Source organism: Sebastes fasciatus, chromosome 3 (genome assembly GCF_043250625.1).
Source record: "Sebastes fasciatus isolate fSebFas1 chromosome 3, fSebFas1.pri, whole genome shotgun sequence".
Taxonomy (NCBI): Eukaryota; Metazoa; Chordata; class Actinopteri; order Perciformes; family Sebastidae; genus Sebastes; species Sebastes fasciatus.
The window spans coordinates 10,103,610-10,124,809 of record NC_133797.1 but is presented as its reverse complement, the minus strand read 5'-3'; the positions used below and the strand labels follow the sequence as shown (position 1 = coordinate 10,124,809).

Sequence of the window (21,200 nt, the reverse complement as noted above, 5' to 3'; positions counted from 1 at the left end):
CACTTATTTGTCCTCATGGGAAATGAAAACACATGAATCCAGACCACAGACTGTATAATAAAGATGCACGACGCGTCTCCACTTCCTGCTACTGTACAGAAGTGAAGCCAACATTTACCAGATGGAGCTGCCATCTTGTGGTTTTGGCGTCATTTGGAGCCAGAGTCTGGTATCTGGTATCGATGTCATCCGCCCAAACCAAACGCGAGCCGAGAACGGCCGCAGCTTGTTAGTGAGAGAGACTCACAGCTGTCAATCTCCGCGACTACTTCACTCAGAGCAGCTGTTAATCATGGCTGCCAATCATGATGTCTCACCCCTTTTTATAGCATCAAATAACTAATTAAAACCAAACTTATCAGAAAGAATGAACACATCAGCGTGATAAGAACTATCTAAAATGACAGAAACCATCTTTGGGAAAAATTTGACGTGTTCTTTTACTTTTTAGTTTGGCCGATGTCCCATCCGCTAACATGGGAGGGGGTTTATGACCTATACTGCAGCCAGCCACCAGGGGGCGATCAAGATGATTTGGCTTCATACAGTCTATGATCCAGACAAGATGACCCAAGACCCCAGGAAGAGCACCGGGCTTTGAAGCAAATTTTCCTAGTGGCCAAACGGTGGAATTACAAGTTCTGTGGCCGTCACGTGATAAAAGACTTTTTCCCATAGACTTATATTGGGAAAGAAAGGTCTGTAAATCAGCAGACATTTTTTTGAGGAAAAACAACTTCATAGTACGAACACTTGAATAAGCCCTTATTTAAATCATTAGCTCCTAAAAGTTGTAAAATATACTAATAGCAGAATCCAAAGTCATTTCCCATCCTCCATTTATGTGAATGAGACCCAGACCGAGGCTGGACCACGGTCTGGGAGGCGGGGTTAAAGGAAACGCTACTGTGCCTGCTCAATGGGCCCAATGGATGCTGAAGATCACCGGAAGATTCGGGTACTTTATCACTTGGCAGTCGATCCATTTTTGCATCATGCGCCACTGAGCAACTCTCATATAGGAATGAACGAGAGCCCTCCTCCGACTCTTTATTCAGTTCCCTTTACACATCCATGTGGTAACCTGGAAGTCACAGTCACGGATGATTCAGCCCTTTATGGCCTGATAAAGCCCACCCAGGGGATGAACTTAATAATCATATTTCACAGTGATTTTCAAAGTGGGGTCTGTGGCACTCTCTCAAGGGGGTCCGTGAAATAATAAAAAGTGCATATCTACAGATGGGAACCATTTGCGCCAATAAAACCAGCATATTGTGTCCCTTACTCCCATCCACCTTAGCTTTGTGCCAATAAAAAACTCTGATATGATTGTGACACACAGTAATAAGTTAATTATTTTGAAGTTGAAGCACTTACTGAAAATCTGCTTTAGCCTGGTAAATATAAATATCTGGATTCATCAGGACTATGCCAGTCTTGCTACTGTTCATTTTATGACAGCTATTAAAGTCCCATATTATGCTCATTTTCAGGTTCATACTTGTATTTTGTGTTTCTACTAGAACATGTTTACATGCTGTAATAGTAAAAAAAAAACTTTATTTTCCTCACACTCTCTGCCTGAATATACCTGTATTTACCCTTGGTCTGAAACGCTCCGTTTTAGTGCTTTTCAGCAGAATTGCAATGGAATTGCATTGCTAGGCAACAGTTTGGGTCCATGTTTACTTCCCGTCAGCTGATGACATTCACATACACTGCAAGAGGAAATAAACTGGGACACATATAGAATGTTTACGTTTAAAACCGTGTGATTATCTATATATTGTATATTTGTGACATCACAAAAGGACAGAAATCCTGACGGCTTGTTTCAAACGCACAATTTCTGAATACGGGCTGCATGTATTTCTCCGTATATTGAGCGTTTTGATAGTTTAACAGTATTTAAACAGCACTTAAACCTGCTTTATAATATAAAAGACATGAAAATCGCACTTTTTACAATATGGGACCTTTAAGATCAGGTACAGATTACCAATAGTTCCCATGGCATCTAAGAGTAGGCTACAAATGGTAGGAAGCATATGCCTAATTGGTGTCACGATTTTATAATATATATATTATTAATAGGGGCCCAAAAAGGTTTGAGAGCCCGTGATATATCATGCCCCCTCCACTCTATGCTGCATGCATTCACACTGCTTTCCATACAGATGATTCAGCGCCCCAAAAGCTGAATGCTTCTCAGCTCCAAACAGAACATGACAACTGTACCATGTAATCCTGTAATCTCCTTATCAGCACAATTAGCAAAACACAAACACACAGTCTGATAAAGGCAGGAGGAGAGAGAGAGGGCAGGGAAAAGACACACGGTTCCACTGCAAGGTCACATGGACTCTTTCTATGCTCACCCTGTTAATCAATAGGCTACAGAATGGCTATTCACCTGATGATGGCTGTGTAGACAGGCCTATAGTATTGCATGTCCAATGGTGTTCATATTTACGATGTGTGTGTGTGTGTGTGTGTGTGTGTGCGTGTGCGTGTGCGTGTGCGTGTGTGTGTGTGTGTGTGTGTGTGTGTGTGTGTGTGTGTTGTCCCTCCAGGGCTGGCTGTTACAATACTGACCTCCAGTGTTGCGCGCTGAAGGACGGAGCAGAGCGGAGCGCGCTCTCCTCGGTGCGGGACTCCTCCGCTGTCAGTCAGTCTGTCAGTAGGTGACCTCCCTATAGGAGCTCCTCCTGCTCACTTTATCTATTAACATGGACGTGAGCGCGCTCTTCATAACAGACCTTCAAAAGTCATATCAGAGCAGAGAGAGAGAAATAGAGAGAGAGAGAGAGAGAGAGACACTGATCAGCTGTCCGATGTGTGACTTGTCAGCCACAAATCTGACAACGCAGATACAAGCGCTCCTCCGGCAGCACTGATTTTATTAAATATTCCCAAATAATTACCAACTATAAAAACAGTATATTTTTGCTTGCTTATTTCACTGTTTCCATCTCCTCTCCTCTCCTCTCCTCTCCTCTCCGCGTCGGAGCGGGTCCCTGCTAGTTTTTTCCAATGTAAAAAAAAAAAAAAAAAAAAAGACACGTGGTTGTTACAACCCTCTCTGAGGACCCAGCGGGGACGCGGAGGTGGAGAGATGCGGCGCAGTCGGGATGGGAGAGGACGCGTTGAGGAGAGAGCCCGTAGACTCTCTAACTATGGACATTCTGCTGCGCCTTTTTGGAATAAGGACTTAAAAGACTTTGCACATTGAGTACTCTATCTCTCTTTTTTTTTTATTCCTCTCTCTCTCTTTTTTTCTGTCCAAAAGGAGGCATGCAGGAGGTGGAAGATCGCAGGTGATGAGAGGAGAAAAAATGCCATTTGCAGTAGATTTCCGTAGTGAAATACGCGCTGAGGTCCTAATGGGAGATTTACGCAGATTATTTACGCACATTTTAATTGTTTAAAAGTCACATATTGATTAAAAAAAAGAAGACTCAAAATGGATTTCTTGAATATCTCCAGCCTGGAGGATGATGGTGTAGAGGCAGAAAATATCTCCTCTAATTCCACCTCCCAGAGCCAGTACAGCCAGCTTGCTATCTGGAGTCTGGCCGGACTTGTCAGCTTTCTCATCTTGTTTACAATAGTCGGGAACGTCTTGGTTGTTATCGCTGTTTTAACGAGCAGAGCTCTGAAACCACCCCAGAACCTTTTCCTCGTCTCCCTGGCCAGTGCGGACATACTGGTGGCCACCCTGGTCATGCCCTTTTCTCTGGCAAATGAACTCATGGGCTACTGGTTTTTCGGCAAAATCTGGTGTGACATCTACCTGGCTCTGGACGTTTTGTTCTGCACCTCCTCTATCGTTCACCTGTGCGCTATTAGTTTGGACCGGTACTGGTCGGTGACACAGGCGGTAGAGTATAACTTAAAGAGAACGCCGAAAAGAGTTAAAGGGATGATCGTGGTGGTGTGGTTGATCTCGGCCGTCATCTCCTTCCCGCCGCTGATATCGATGGACAGGAGCAACAATGAGGCCAGTCCCCAGTGTATCCTGAATGACGAGACCTGGTACATCCTCTACTCCAGTATTGGCTCCTTCTTTGCCCCCTGTGTCATCATGATCCTGGTCTATATTCGCATCTACCAAGTGGCAAAGACCAGGACCAGATCAATGTCGGAGAAGAAGAGGGATGTGGACTCGCCGCTGGAGAATGGGATGGACCAAGCCGAACCAGGCAGAGGCGGGTCACAGAAGTCCGACAGGGACGGAAGCATGAAAGACCAGGAACGTGGGAACGGACACTGCCAAGAGCAGGCGACTCGATCCCCTCTGCCGAACGAGCCAAAGCATCCGCCGACGGACCACGACGACGACTACGACGACAGCAGCTCGTCCGACGAGAAACCGAAGAAAGGTTCCATTTGCTCGAAACACCACCGGGACGACAAAAAAGACAGGAAGTCCAGCCGGAAAAGCAGCACCGCCTCCAAATACTCCAGCAGGAAGTCGCGTGCCAGTTCCAAGTCCATGGAGCTGTTCTCGTCGCGCCGCAAACGCCGGAGCACCGTCAACCGGAAGAAAATCTCCGCCGCCCGGGAGAAGCGCTTCACCTTCGTCCTCGCCGTCGTCATGGGTGTTTTCGTCTTGTGCTGGTTCCCGTTCTTCTTCTCCTACAGCCTGTATGGAATCTGCCGGGACCCGTGCGAGATCCCCGAGACGCTGTTCAAGTTCTTTTTCTGGATTGGCTACTGTAACAGCTCGCTAAACCCGGTCATCTACACCATCTTCAACCAGGACTTCCGCAGAGCCTTCCAGAAGATCCTCTGTAAGTCATGGAAACGCTCTTTCTGATCTGCATGGATGGGGTTGTATTAGACCTTTTTGCCCTATAGACAAATTCAAACAGCTGTAGGATGAAGTACTGGCCTGGGGCGGCGGTGGGGGGGGGGCTTTCACACCTTTACTTTCAGGGATTGCGCTAGAAACGAAGGGACGATTGAACTAAGGTGCAGAAAAGGGGTTTAAAATGCAAGGTCTTATTCACAGCGGAGGCTTTCATCCAACGCCATCCAGGCTGCTTTTGGACTCCGATGTGGGCTTCGGCTCATTTCCCCCCTTCCTCATTGACTTCTTCTCCCTTCGTTGAAATACAATAAACTGACTCGTAACAGTTACTGTGATGCATGCACGCCACAGCGGCTGCACTTGGATGAACTGCACAGGAGGGCGAAAGGGTTTACAGAGACAATTGATTTAAAATGTGACCTCATTCACCGAATATAATGCGAAGGCCTTGACAATCTCCACACAACCGTTGCTTGTGATGTTAGATAGCGGTGTCTATCTTTTCTCTTACTCTGTTTTTTTCTACACTATTCTATTACGTCACCCTCTCAACATGAGGACCAATGGGACGAAGGGGCTCCTTGCTTACTGTTTCAGTAGCAAAACTAAAGAAATCATCCTTAAAAAGTCATATTTCTGCTTCAGTGTTCTGTGTGGGGCTCAAAAGTGTGTGAAATGGGAGATGCAGCGGAAACTCTTGTTTTGTGTGAACTTGTACATGTGGCTGGGACTGTGTTTGGATACAGTGGAATGTACAGTAGAGTGGCATCACGGGCAATTTCCTCACTCAGCCAGGCATGTGTTTTGTCCGCTCCCCTCTGAGAAAATAGATGGAATACAGAGGTACTGCTGAGGCACATGGGCACCCACTGAAGCTGTCACTCTGTGTGTGTGTGTGTGTGTGTGTGTGTGTGTGTGTGTGTGTGTGTGTGTGTGTGTGTGTGTGTGTGTGTGTGTGTGTGGAAGAGAACGAGAGGGGCTAAATGTATAACAGTGAAACTCTGCGGTGATAAAGTGAGCTGGAGAATTTATTGCATCCTATCCCAACTGCCAGTTAGTGATTGTCGGCGTGTGTGTCTATGTGTGTGTGTGTGTGCGTGTGTTTACTTTCACAAATGGCCTGATTCTTTCTGGTCAAGTGTCTTTCTATTCTCCGCAATCCTATTTTCTGTCACTTTTCTCTCCCTTACAGCCACAAAAAGCACTTAGCCGCAGTAAAAACCAAACACCTTATCACTCTGCTCTAATGTCTGCTGCTCTCACACACACACACACACACACAGTATAAGAACACACACACGTTATTATACACACAAATGACCTATCCAGTCAGTATTGAATCTTTCAAACATTCATAGCCGGAAGGGCTAATGCTTTATTTTTTTGTGTTCTCTTGTAAATAATTGAAGAAAGTATTATTGTGTGGTGCCTCATAATCACACATGTATCAATATGCTAAAAATGTATTGTTTGTATAATGAACAAGGCTCTGAAAGATTTTCATGTACACCAACCTCTGTCCTTTTCTAAAAGAGCAAGTGTTTACTTCTCTGCTTTGAGCACATTCGAAAGAACAAATAAAGAGATTACTTCAACTGTCATTTGAAAATCGCCAGATTGCACGACTGCATTCTTCATCGCTGTTCATATTTGTATTTATGTTTTAATGTTGTGCCACTGTTTATTTATGACACGTTAAGATGTTCGAGAGCATCAGTGAAGAGTTATCCATTCAACAACATTCACACTTTAAAATACGTTCAGTGCAGGAAGTCAAAATTATTAAATCAGATTGTAAATGTTGCCTCACACACCCCTGATAGACAGGTGAGTGGGAAACTGAAATGGTGTTGAATTCACATACAATGTCACCGCTGAGTTTATCAAAGCTGCAACATTCGGATGTTTGTCAGGCTTCAAATTCAAGTGGCGCCAAAGCCTGCAAGAACCGATCAAAACAGCAGTCGTATCGCAAGCACAGGAGACAATTACGCCAGTGTTTGCCAACCAGAGGTACTCGTACCCCATGGGGTACTTTTGCAGTTGCAGGTGGTACAGTAGTACATGGAGACATTGTGGAGTAGCTAAGCTATTAAAACAACATTTTCAAAAACAAGTATATTTGTCACAAGTAAAGTTTCAGCTATGAAAGTCCGACTGCATAGGACCTGAGTCAGTTGACAGCTAAGATGGTTGAAACGTCCAATTTCTTCCATTCCAAGTTGTACTTACTTGAATGCAAACTTTACTTTAGACTGTAACTTTAGAACTTACTTCCAAAAAATGAACTTCAGGATTACTGTGCCTTGTATTGGCAAGAATACGATACGTATCATGATACAGGGGTTACGATTTAGTATATTGCAATACTGTAAGACAGGCGTTATATTCCATATTTTTTAATCTAATTTTAGGAATACTATCATAGTATAAAGAACACATTGCCATATACATCAAATCTGAGTAAAAAGAAGTTTACTTTTTTATGCAGTCAGAACAGTGGGATCTGTATTTGCACTTATCACAGTCCCTATAAAATCCAACTTCGTAGCAGTACTTTGAGAGGGCGCATACACTGAGAGGGCTCATCTCTTTGCAAATGAAATAATGTATTGACTGAGTTCATCTTTGTACATAAACTATTAATTAAAAATCAATACAGTGTTTTTGAGGATTGATAAAGTATTATAACATAATATTGTGACCAAAATGTCATCACTTCATCATTTTACTTTGTTAGACATTTGTGTGAAATTGTCATAATTAGCATATGAATTCTTGACTTATGGCCTCATGGTGTTCCTGAGATATGGCATCACGAGAATAAAGTGGACGTGAGGTCACAGTGACCTTGACCTTTGACCTCTGACCACCAAAATCTCATCAGTTCATCCTTGAGTCCAGGTGGACGTTTGTGCCAAATTTGGAGAAATTCTTTTGATTGAGATATGGCATTCACGAGAATTGGCGGGTGGTCGGACAGAAAACGCGAAAACATAATGCTTCCGGCCACAGCTGTTGCTGACGCGGACACATAAAAAAAACAACATCTAGTTTTATGTAATTAATAGTGTTAAAAAAAATGCATTTTAAAGTCCATTCAAATGAAACGTTTGGAAAATGACAGGTGGTATTAATGAAGGGGTGCATGAGCTCTTATTATTACAATGAATACATTTCAAGATCCTAGAATACAATAGGACAGCTACTCACAAACACTGGGCCGGGGCCCACTGGTGGGCTGGTGTGGTACTGCCAAATGGTTAGATTAACCTCTTCAAAATCTGATGGCCGCTATTCTGTCTTTCAGAGGTTGTAGCGGGCTCAGTTTTAAAGCTATAATGAAGATAGTGACATCATATGAAACTAAAAAAACAAAGGAATCCCTTGGTCCCAACCGTGTCATACTAGCTTGTCGGGAAGGAGGCTAAATATGCAACATTTTGGTGAGGAAATACTGGCATGGCCATGTCTTGGATACAGTGACACAGAATGGAGCGGATTTTGAAATGAAAAAGTGATGTTGGAGACAACCCAGCACCAGTAAAAGCTCAAAAGCATTAGGTGATGAAATATGACCCTGGATACTTTGGATTCATATAGCAGGCAGTGATGGGTGAGGGTAAGCTGAATACTTATGTAGGTCATTACACCTGACAGCGGTATAACACATATTTATAGCCCAGGTTGTCATTTATTTGAGAAGGTTCTTTTATTGTACTCTATGGATCTTGAGATATGTTGTTCATTTTATTTTAGGGATGTTCTTTTAACATCTAGTATAAAACTGTTGTCTCATGTTGTGAATATGATGACTAATGAAGGTCTATACACTCTGTGCTGACAGTGTGCAGGGCTTAAACACTTTACAAAACATTACGTCTGCAAGAGCTTGGATTTGACTGTACACACACACACAGTTTTGAACTTGTGAGAATCTTTTGTAAAAGAGGCTCAAAACTGAAAATGCTCGGATAGCATTGCTGAGCTGCTTCCTAGACGGGCTGACAAAATGAGACTTTGCAGTGTACACACTAATGCGATCAAAGTCGGAATCACAATCAAAACAAAGACTTATGAGGCTTCTGTGGGATTTTAGCACTCCCTGCACATTTCTTTCACATCACACAGAAAAAAATGATTAATCAAAAATCTTGTATTGTCTGCCCAGACTTTGATTTGGATTACCAAAGAGAGACGCTGCGGTAGAAGAGACAGCTCTGGCTCTCCCACTGTCTGATGCCCTGCAGCCAATCGTAGGTGTAAACAATATCTTTTCTGCTTGTGCATCATTTATACATCCTCCAGAGATGTAACTGTTTCACTACATTTGTACACTGTGTAGTACCCAGGAGTGTTTTCACAAAGCCTGATGGGTGGTTAGGGACAAACTGCGTGGTTGCATCAAATTTAATCAAGAGCCCCAGTTTCATTTTTGTTTATCGTGCAACTTCTGCACCTGAGTCCCTCTAACAAGCATCAATAGGAATTCTTGGAGAACATCATACATCATCCACTTCTAGGGACTTAGAGATGTCCTGAAGTCAAATATATCAGTCATTGTCAGGCATTCGTTTTTTTTTTTTTTTTCAGCAACCCAAAAATAAAGACATTTCCCTCACAAATTAGTGGTGTTTTATTTTTAATTTATAAGGGACTATACTTCTGGTGAATATAATCTAATCAATCTTATTTCGATGTATGTACGTATTTAGTATATACAGTTCCCTTTGTGAACACCTTATTTTGAAAACTGGATGTAGTCACACGTGTATACTTCTGCTAACCTTGCCAAGTCCGTCTCTAGCTCTCCCGTCAGCTCCGTTCTCTTTATACATCCATGGTCAGCTCCATCGGGGCCGTTTGAATGCATTTAACATAAATGTCAGTATATGGGTGCTCTACAGTTGTAGTGTCGGCCGATTTGACCGCGGAAATGAGAGTGACGGCTGGCTTTACCGCAGGTTACTGCAATACGATAACATTACCTGTCCATGACAGAGTTAGCATGCAGCTTTAGCCGTGATGTCTAGCTCTGCTTTTCCTGGCAATGTGTGAAACCCAAAGTGTTTCCATACTTTACTGTATTTGTAGTGTTTACCAGTTTTGATTTAAAATGTGACGGTGCAGGTTGTATCCACGCCGACCCTCCGCTGTTTTCTACTTTTTCGTTTCGGCTCGCTGCGGCCGGCTGCGGTATGTTTTGGTTGACGGATACGGATATGACGTTGCGTTACTCAGACTACAACAATAAAAGCGGTAACTTCCTTCTACCCCTGTATAGACTCAAAATTAAGCAAATATATTGATTTTGATATTAAAAAAATCAACTTCAAAATTGTAAAAAAAAAAAAAAATCACGATACATAGGTGAATCGATTTTTTCCCCCCACCCCTAACTGATACAATACAGAAAATCCTTCCATCCTTCTGAAATGGAAATTGTTTTTGTGTTCAGTCAGGCGGCTTAATGAACAAGCAAGAGCTCTGGTCGATCCATAAAGAGGGGTCAGCTGCCTCAGCTTTTACTGACATGTTCTGTGTGTAAATGTGCATTTATGTGTTCTGGGAAACTATTCACTGGAGACCCTTCGATACAATCAGAGGTCACATTCAGGTGAAGGTTTAGCAGGAAGCCCGGATAATTTCCATTAACCCAGTGGGGTATATAACACACCGGTCCTCTGTCTGCCTGCATCATGCTTATTTATTTATCCCCTGAAAGCTGACTGGAGTCGCCTCCATGACGAAGCAGAATGGATTCTGTCATTGTCGCCCCTCCCTTGTCAGAGTGTTTATGGCTTGCTGTGTCAGCGGGTCGCGTCCTCACGCTGCTGGTGGTTCGCTCCCGTGCTGCAGATCCGAAGCAAAACGCACTGATGGAAATGCACTCTGCACTGTGGTACTTCTGTCCCATTTTAACTTGGCTCTCTGAAGATGCTTTCTTCATCATCAGCAGCACGTGTATTCATTAAATTTACCTCATTTGTTTGAGAGCGTAAGAGCGTGACTATACCTGAGGTTGAAGATGTAGCTGCTCAGATCGGACATGACCACTCGTCTAACAAAAAAAAAAGTTAAAATGGGAGCTGTATTCATGAACTGAGCTTAAACAGCATCATTCCATAAATCTTTAAAGTCCTTAACCATGTTGCCTTCTGCTGTCGTAGGCGACGATGATGTCTTCAACTCAGCCTCAACCCGAACAAATCCCCCGTCTTCTCTGCCTCCCTCACACATGTCATAACTAATTTCAGCAGATCTGCATGAGTGCTCAGTGGGCGGGAAGTGGCGAATACAGACAGGCCAGATTGTAAAGTATTATATGTTTGTGCAGCATGTCGCGGTAAATACTCATGAGAGGCTTTAAAGCTAAATTCCCTGACATATGATGCTAAAGTTTTGAATGTGGAAGGTATTAGTTTTCACTTTCAATTTCCTTTTTTGGGAGTATTTGAAGTAAAGATTCAAGGAGTCCTGTGAATACATCGACAATTGATTGACAATGTCTCTCTGCCCGCATCTTTTCCTCTCTTCTTTAATCCCACTCTTCATCCTCCACTGACTTTCCCTCTGTGCATATCACACATCCTGAACAGTTTGAAGTTCACCACTTTTTCTCTACACTTCACCCCACCGAAACTTTATCTTGATCTCCTCTACCTGTGACCTTCATCTTCCACCTCATTTCCTTTTTGTGGAAACTTTGGTCTGGCTCAGTGTTATATATCAAACTCTTGACACGCAGCAACCACAGAAACACTATTTTGCAAAGAAGGTTGAACATAGACACTAAAGGACACATATATTAGTCAAATATATGTGACTTAAATTTAAGCTGTGTGTATACGTACATGGGAATTTTGGAATATGCGGAACACCACTCAGCATCAGGGAATGTTACGGAGCTGGACAGCTGAAGCAGCGTGCTACATTACAGTAAATGACAAGAAATCAGACCACATCACGGATGTTACAGTGAATTTGAAGCCCACAATTTTTTTTTGTTGAGTTTACAGTTCATAGCAATCAGTGTAAGCAGTGGTTTCTCTGCTACTACAAATTTATTTTCCCCCTTATTTAATACATTTTAATGTCACAGAGATTCTTTATAGCATATAATGTACAGGTATAAATACTGAACAAAGCCGGAACACCAGCCTCTGCTGGGTAGCTCGTAGTCTGTACTTTTTGTCGTTTAAAAATGAATACGACCTCACGTTGTGTCAATCACGTTTACACACCGACTCCAAAACATTCGTCCGTCACTAAAGTTTTCGGATTTTGGATTTTCTGCGTTTTTTTGCATCCGTCAAAATGCAAAAGAGCGTTGTTTGACCACTCAGAGCCACCGTCTGTCCAAACGTCATCATCCAAAATGGCATGATAAAAATTAACTCCGCCTCCCGGGGCAAAGCACTTTGCGAAAAAGAAATTAAAGAATACAAAGATTTAAAGATTGTGGCAGGTGATTGCAGAACAGCTTGGAATCGGGGATGGTTGCAAAGCAAAGGATGTAGGAAAGATTAGACAGTAGTGATTGTGCTCTAGGCAGCGAAACGATAGCTTCTTGCAAATGTCATTCATTAATTAGCCCCATTGGGATTAGCGCTATCCATGGCACCCACGTCATTAATTCAGTTTTGTCTCGTATTGCAAATTTTCGCAACAAATAGAATAATAAAACGCATCAGACTCGGTGTGCAAGGTTTCTGTGTGTGGCATTTTTTATCGGATGACGGATTAAAAAAAACGCATACGAAAAATACGGACTTGATGTGCAAAGACCTGAACAGCCACCTCTCTTTCTCTATAGTCCTCAGAGTCCTGCCAGGAACAGATAAAGGGTACCGTAATGGATTTCACTGACTGTCATATTCATACCATTAAGCAAAGAGTGTGTGACTTACACCATGTAATTTGTCATGCTTTCTATCAGTGTTGCTGCCATGTTACATTCTAGGTGTGCAACTAGTCCAGAAAGGATTATGTTTCAGCTAAGACAAGATAAGTCAAAAGGTAGACGTGGAGCACAGGAGACTCAGTTGTGAGGAGTGGAAAACCATTCTCTAATCAATCACCGCGTCCCTTTATTTCTTCAGGGTTCTCTATATCTCTTCTCTCCTCCCAGCAAGGATGGAGAAGCAGAAGACTCCATCTTTGACACGCCATCTGCCATCAGTCTCACACTCCTCACGCTATCTCAACCTCTGTCTTTCAACCTCTTCCCCAATCAATCTATCTCGTCTCCTCAGTCTGACAGCAGCCATCCATTCTGTGAGCTTCAGCTGCATTTGCATGATAGAGCAGGAGTGGAGTGTACACAGACAGACAGACAGACACACACACACACACACACACACACACACACACACACACACACACACACACAGGCTGGAGTAAATACACCTCCAGGTCCTAGTTTTAGCACACGATGATTGCTTTTATCAGGCATCCCTTCTAATAAAGCCGCTCTTAATAACATTTCTTCAGCCGAATAAGTGCTCGTTGGTTCAATTAAATGCTTTAATTTAAGGCAAAAGAGAAGTCGTCTCCGTGGACTGAATTTTAACAGCGGAGCTGTCGATGGGTTTTTCACAGAGGAAAAGCACCTTCTACTTTCTAGCAGCGCAGCCAGGTGGTCAACTCTGATTGTTTTTTCCCCTATTGCTTTAGCATTCACAAGTTGCTCCTCACTCGCAACCTGCAACCAGCCTTAAAGCCAACACGTATTAGGACAACTTAAATAGACATTGTGTTTTATTGAATGAACATGTAAAGCCTCTCAAGATGTCTTTTCCACCTTTATGCCCAGAAGTAAATCTATTTTAGCAAAAACTTTTTTTTTTCCCGTACTGAAATAAAGTGCAGAGAAAAACAACTCAAACTACCAACGGTACATTATGGAGGAGTGGAAAGGCTGATGCAGGAAGTGAATGAGGGGCAATCATTTATTTACAGCTCCAAATGCTCCATTCTTGTTTCCCCTTGCATTTTTGTTTCAGAGTCTAAAAAGCTTGGGTCTACAGCGATGCTAATGACTGCGCAAGGCTGTGCTTTGCTTTCAGCTAATTGCTAACGTCAGCACAGTAGCGTGCTCACAATGACAATGCTGATGTTTGGCAGGTATGTTGACTATGTTCACCATCTGAGTTTCAACATCTGCTACTCGTTATTACAATTCAGCTGAGGGGGACATGAACGTCTGCGCCAAATTTCATGGCAATCCAATAGATGTCGAGACATTTCACTCAAATCCACAAATGGGAACCTTCTGGTGTTGCTACAGGAAGAGTGGGGTTGGGTATCATTAACGATACCAGTACCAATACCAATGCCAATACCAGTACCCTTAAAGAGGACATGAAACGTATATGTTTTAGCACTTGTAGTGCACAAATATATTTGAGAAACGAACTTCCATAAAATCTGATTTTAAAAAGTTGTTAAACCCTCAGATATGACAAATGTATTTCCGTAAATTCTACCAGGCTTTCTAGCAAGCGAGCCGGCATGTTGGAGTAAGGCCATTGTATAGGTAACAAGGTTGGTTCGCCTCCAGCGCTGGAGGGTCAGACGGTCAACATTTTGGGTTAAAAAAGGAAAATATTGTTCCAAAAATAAATTATTGCGCCTTACGTTAGTTTGGGATGGCTATGATATTTTCTAATTTTGCCACCAGACATTTTGTGACGCCTTTTTCGGCAGTTAATATGGAAAAAACATATCACCGACAGTAAACGGGATTAATCACACTTGTAATAATAACATGATACAAGATGCAACGAAAGAAATGTTCAAAAGAAGAAATCCTAAAACAGGAAGAGGACTACAGGAAAAGCTTAAAGACACTACAGAAATGGTGTTGAGGATATACAGTTCACAGTCTTGGGGGATAACGGAAAGCGGAGTACGTGGGGGCAACAGCGCTGCGACTACCGGGGCTCGCCCAACAATGGTCGTGTCTAGAAGGTAACCCGCAAAATGCGAAAACATGCAAAACCTTGTAAAAACTCGTGTGAGACTCACCACCGGACAACCTATCTCAACCTTAACCATTCGAGGTCAATGCCTAACCTTAACCATGAGTTTCGCAATTTGTGTGTTACCTTCTTGACACAACCCCTGCCAACACCGCCCAATGCTGCCGCTGTCCTGTGTCTCCTCAGTCTCCGTCTTTCATCGTCTCTACCATTGTATCTGTGTAACTCAACCGTTATCTGCTAGCCGCCGGCTCAGACATCTCCGTGTTCATGGCCGTGTGCAGGCAGGCAAACCTGGCTGTATGGGTAGCAGCTTCTGAGGTAGAGGGCCAATCACACATCACATCAAACCCAAGAACCCTTGAAGTAATTGGCTGCGAGCAAAACCATACAAATAAGTAATTTTTTTCTAGATCTGGGCATAGAAAGGATCAATTTCAGGTATCGTTTGACTGGAGAAGTTTCAATACTACTTTGCTACTGGATTATTTCTGTCAATACCTTAAAGGTATCGAGTACCGATACACAGCCCTAAGGAAGGGGATTTATGGGAACCATGAATGTACAAAAGCTCTATCCATCCAATAATTGCTGAGATATTTAAGCCTGGATCAAAGTGGTGGAACGACCAACCGACCAACAGACTCACATTACATCCATAGAGCCATGCTGCTAACATGGATAAAAATACATATGAGAATCCATATATAGTAGTTCAGATATCTCTCCCAAGGAGAAATTTCTCTTTGGACAAAAGCTGTGTATAAAGGCCACAGTATTTATCTTTGTCAAAATACATGAGCTTTATCATGGGCTGATCGTGGCTCTATATTTCATCCGAGTATTTCATTTAGAAATGTCTTCCTAGTGCTCAGATGTCTGGTTAAGCTGCCTCCATCCAGCAGCTGTACACCCTCAGGGTCAGAAGTTCATTCCCTGCTCCTGCTTTCTGTTCTGCTCTATCCATCCATCTCATCCTCCTCCATAACCATTCCTCTCTGTCTGTAAAACAACATGATGCAGAAAATGAAAAATGACTTGGATTTCCTCAAACAAAGCAAACAGATGGAAGGGTGTCCATTGGAGATGATGCAGGTTTGATGGGCCATGGTCTTTTAAAGGAACAAGCACCGTCAAGATGAATCAAATAGAGACTTGATGAATGGAAAATCCTCCCTTAATCCACTCTTTATTTTATATGCACACTTGACTTTGAGGGAGTAAATAAAGAGCAGAATGTGTTTTGTTTTTTTACCGTAATCTTTTCTGCTGGCTCAGCTCTACATGGTGGATTAAACACACACACACACACACACACACGTAGAAAGTCAGCTTTTACTTGATAGCAAAAGTTTTCAAAGGATACGTCATTTGCAAATTAATCATGAAACATCTGTATAATTAGCATAAACAAATGAGACTGTAGTCCCCCAGATCATTAGCCTCCAAATTATAAGTGTGTATAATAAAATGTCATAATACCAAAGGGTTTCTGCAAATTAAACCTGCTGCTTCCTGTCATAAAGGGTACATTTCGACTTCACTGCGTTGCTGAAGAGGATAGATTTGTTGAAAATCATTTCACCATCTGCTACTGTGATAAACTCTGAGAGCTTTGACTGATAAACATCAGCAGTCGTTCTCTTTTAATGAGGCAAACAAGCAGATTTGGTGTTAAATCTGTTGGTACACAATGTAATATGCAGTGTAGAGGCAAAACAGGTGGTCCTTTCTCAATAACGGTTATTACAATAATGTAAATTTTCAACTCAAGAGGTCGCAGAGAGGCTATAGGGAGGAAACACGTAGTTCTCATGTAATCCGTGTCACTGTTTGATTCCATTATTCATGATCATTATTGCTAATTTAGCATTAATTATTTGAACTTAAGTAACTCTAGTTGGGTCCACCAATGAATACTAATGTTACTGCATATGTATGTTATGTAAATTATGTCTTAGCTGTAAAGGCATTCATTCAATATAGCATGTATTATAGAAATAGTGTACTCACATTAATTCAGATTACTTTATTGTCAATTACATTAGCATAAAATGGAAATTTGTCTTTGCACTGGCATAACATTAAAAGAAAAGAAAATTCCCTACAGTATGTCACCTGCGGGGTTGCATCAAGGTTACCTGCCATTTTGGCATCAATGTCGCAAACCTGTTTAGGGTGGTGGAAAACTGGAGCGTATCCCAGCATGCATTGGGCGAGGGGTGGGGAACACCTTGCAGAGGCATCTGGTCACTCACACACACATACTGACAAACACATTCACACCGAGGACCTTCTAACTGTACAGTGACGGTGCTTTGCACAAAATAATAGAACATTTAAAGTTCAAATTATATTATGAAGTTTTAGTTCATTTGCAGATAGGCATTCACATTGCAAGACATGTTTAGGAGACAAAATGCTTCTACCTGAGAAAATCTGGTCATTCTCCATAAGCCTATTTCCCTTATACTTTGCCTGAACTACAGTGCTTCCGCATCGCGTCATTTTGTGTTCTCACTTCCGTTAAGAGCGGAAGTGCCATTATTTTGCTAAGTGCCGCCCGTCGCCAGTGTTAATACATACATGGTTATCATCCTTTACTTGCCAAAAAGCGTTTTTTTTAAGCCTTAAAAAGCTGTTATTAAGTTGTAATGTTTTTTTTTTTTCAGGTGAGAAAGTAGCCATTTAGATTTCCAATATGTGATCAGTTTAACCAAATACATTTGGAAATTTGCGCCAATGTTTTCAGAGCTGTGAGGAGCTGCTGGCTGTGAGAGACCAGCCGGTCAGCGTACAATAGCACATGTCAACAGTGTTTTTGTAATTACTCTCACTGTTAGAAGGGGTAGACACAGGTCCTCACTGCAGGTGTAAGCATTGTTGTGGTCTGCAGTGACCTTTGTCTACCCGGCACCAGGCATCTATCTGGCAGTGAGAGTTTACAAAACTGTCGACACAACGTTGTGCTTTTGTATTCAGTCCTACAGGTGTACTGACATGCTTTGGTACTTTTGTAGCTCCTCATAGCAGAACTATGTAAACCATGAGACACTACAAATGTCCTAATGTGATTTCACACCATTTATGTCTTTCATCCTCTCAGTCAATGATGGCTGATGGATGTGGTATTGTAAAACTGTCTCTGGTAAAACCATCCCTATCGCCGCAGTGTATCTTCTTAATAGCACTGCTGGCGCTAAACCGGAAGAACTAACACAATTTAGTTTGAACCGGAAGTGACGAAAATGGGCGGGGCAGTATAAGGTGAATATCATGGATGTATAAAGAGAACTGGATATAGTGTTGTAGGAGGGCTCCCGTTCATTTCTATGAGAGTTGCTCAGTGGTGCATGAAGACAATATGGCAGGCACAGTAGCGTTTCCTTTAACTCCGCCTCCCAGCCCTCGGTCCAGTCTCGGTCTGGGTCTCATTCACATGAACGGTGGAAGGAAAATAACTCTGGATTAGGCTATTAGTGCATTTTACAACTTTTAGGAGCTAATGATTTAAATAAGAGCTATTCAGTTGTTCGTTCGAGTTACAGACGTCTCTTTCCCAATATAAGTCTATGGAAAAAAGTATTTTTGGGCCCAATGGCATCAGGTGACGGACACAATAGTTGTAGTACCGCTGTTAGGCCACTAAGAAAATTTGAGTCACAGTCCGGTGCTCTTCCTGGGCGCTTGATGAATACGGGGTCTTATCAGCAGGTATTTTGTTAATCCCGTGAAAGGTGGGACTTTCCATGGCACTGTCTGTGTTGCTATTTCAGCAACACAGACAGCGCCATGGATTTATCAATAGACAGCAATAGAGATAGCAATTCTGATATGTACTCCGTCGCATCTGGTGGGATCACAAGCATTGTCTAGAGTGGCCGCGATCAGCTCCGGTGGAGCTACTGAACATAATGGATTTCTCCAAGAGGGATTGGTGTAGATGTCTCATGTGTGTTCAGACCAAGGTTTATATAAAGATAAACATTTGTTTCATAACCTGAGAGCAGTGCTCCAGGTTGCGCCGGTACTCACCGGTACACAGTACCGGCACTTATCAGGTTCTCTGTGTGTGTTCTTATAATGGCGCAGCGCCAGTGTATTTGCACCGCGCCTCATAAAACGTTTGAACATAAATCTATGTGAGCCGACTTACTGCACAGTGGAGGGGGGTGAGAACGAGGGTGCTGTAATTTACCAATACAATGTCCACGTCCTTTTTGTAAAATAATTAGTGAACTCACTGTTCGTCATAACTTTTTTTTATTTGTGAACAAATATAATGAATGAAACATTATTTAAAAGTTGTCTGAATCTGCTCTTTTAGGGCAAACATTTCCAGAACGTGTTTCTTTATCCTGCTGCATAATATGCAGGAGCATCCTTACTGGGACACTGCACTCCTAAAACCTGAATGATACCCTACTGTAGGCTACAAATAACACAGGAAAGCCCTTTAACTATCAACAGTATGGTGATTATTCAAAAACACCATCTTAACCCCATAATGTTCCAGTTGGAATATTACTGGAGTATTATAGGTGTACTATAGAAGATGCATAACCCAAGTATAATAATAGCAATAAAACCACAGCTGGTTATGGCTGACACAGTATAACATGCTTAAAGAAATAATGAATAAATAGGAACAAAATCACAAGATTTTTTCCCCCACTTCAAACACTGCCTGATAGTATGAATTACATATGAACTGCATATGAACTCCTCTTGTCCGGTGCATGATGGGATTGTCTCCAGCTCCCCATGATCTACCCACGCTAACTTAACAGTGCCATACATTTAGTACACTGCTCAAGTGGATGGCATAATGGTATTCTGCTAGCATGCACTATTATACAAATAAAACACCACATTTTGTATGCAAAACAGACCACAGGAGAAATGCAGTAATGAAATGAATCATGAATATTATGCAGGAAGTAGAATGAATAACAATCGCCTCATTCTAGTTGGCCTTTTCACTTAAACGCAGCATGCAGAGCCAAGTCCACTGAGGGAGCAGGAGTGACAAAGTTAGAGATGGGACACAGTCATTATGATGTCAGCTGGGAAATGTCATGTTATTCCACCCTGGAGCTTACAGGGGAGGGAAGCCGGCCTTGTGAGCACGATTTTCTGCGTTATGATTTTCCTATTAGCATTTCCTAGCCTCTTGTGAGCACGTCAGGAAAGATAGTTGTGTGCACATCCAACAGAAACCTCTGCAGGTCAAGGTGCTGGACACAAAGGCCAAAGCAACGGAGGACATAAAAGTGTCCTCACAGTGGAATCAAAGCTCGCCTGTGGGATACGCTTTATATGGTAACTTTACGATGTGATGTGGTGATCATGATGTCTGCGGTCGCTTCTTATTTATATCTCTCATTTCAATTCTTGAAACATTGCTAGTAAAGCCTATATTCACAAGGGAGCTTTGGTTTCACAGCATAGATACCCTCCATTTTATATTACAAACACAATATATCTCCAGTTCCATCAGTTTCCTGCTATCTCTCAGTGCCAAACACTGTGTTCAATCAGAACTTGTGAATACCATGACAATCTGCGGCACGTTAGCCCTGTTCACTATGAAATTGCACAAATGATACATTTCAGATCTATGATATAGATCTCTATTGGCTTTGTTTACTCTTTTTGAAGTGCTACACGTAAGACGGATAAATGGGTATTGCAGCATAACACGCTGCTGCCTGTAAATCTTTACACTGATGTGACTGTGTGCCTATCTCGGAGATGAACCTCAGTTAACACAAGCTGAGCTTAATGCATGGGAACAGAGCAGAAACAATCATATAGAGTGCAACAGATACCCGTATCCTATCTATCTCTTTTCATTAGCGATGCTTTGCAATTTAATCCCTCTCTCTGCTTTATGAGCCTGGGAGTGTTCGCAATATAGCAGTGAGTCATTAAGTGAAGCAATCTGCACTTATTAGCCTGTTAATCTCCCTAATTAATTTGACTCTTGAGTAAACAACTGTATTTACTGTAGATGGTCTCTTGAGGAACAATCTTGGAGTGGCTGCACACTCACTCACTGACACACACACAGTGCCCACACTTACACTCACATGAAAACACACACTAGCTTGCACAAAACAAACTTGCAGAGACACAAACTCCTCCACATTCACAAAGACAAAAACACTTTCCCTTGTGTGTGTGTGTGTGTGTGTTTGTGTTTGTGTGTGTGTGTGTGTGTGTGTGTGTGTGTGTGTGTGTGTGTGTGTGTGTGTGTGTGTGTGTGTGTGTGTGCTCACAATACAAATCCTGAGACAACTAACCTTAGACAATACATGGCTGAGGATATAGACAAGAACCAGACAGACAACTTCACAGCTGTATTGATTCTAATATTTTTAGCCATCCTACTGTAGCAG

The 21,200-nt window shown here is 42.3% G+C and overlaps 1 protein-coding gene and 1 long non-coding RNA gene across 3 annotated transcripts in view; one reads left to right on the top strand and one right to left on the bottom strand.

Annotated features, from left to right (window-relative positions):
* Positions 1-21,200, bottom strand: part of LOC141763981 (uncharacterized) — a 185,929-nt gene that overhangs the window by 13,884 nt on the left and 150,845 nt on the right. The window contains exon 5 of one of the 2 annotated variants that reach the window (XR_012593211.1): positions 2,599-2,762. The exons of the other annotated variant lie outside the window; for it this stretch is intronic. This is a non-coding gene — a long non-coding RNA (uncharacterized LOC141763981). The remainder of the gene's footprint in view (positions 1-2,598; positions 2,763-21,200) is intronic. 2 annotated transcript variants of the gene reach the window in all.
* adra2c (adrenoceptor alpha 2C) lies at positions 2,846-5,850 on the top strand. Its single transcript, XM_074628853.1, has 2 exons — positions 2,846-4,796; positions 5,563-5,850. The coding sequence occupies exons 1-2, from the start codon at positions 3,467-3,469 to the stop codon at positions 5,667-5,669; spliced, it is 1,437 nt and encodes a 478-aa protein (XP_074484954.1). The 5' UTR covers positions 2,846-3,466; the 3' UTR covers positions 5,670-5,850.

Excerpts from the sequence above, each read along its gene's own strand:
- adra2c (XM_074628853.1), top strand. The coding sequence starts at position 3,467 with ATGGATTTCTTGAATATCTCCAGCCTGGAGGATGATGGTGTAGAGGCA. Across the intron at positions 4,797-5,562 it reads AGCCTTCCAGAAGATCCTCT|TGGAATGTACAGTAGAGTGG; the intron begins GTAAGTCATGGA and ends GTTTGGATACAG.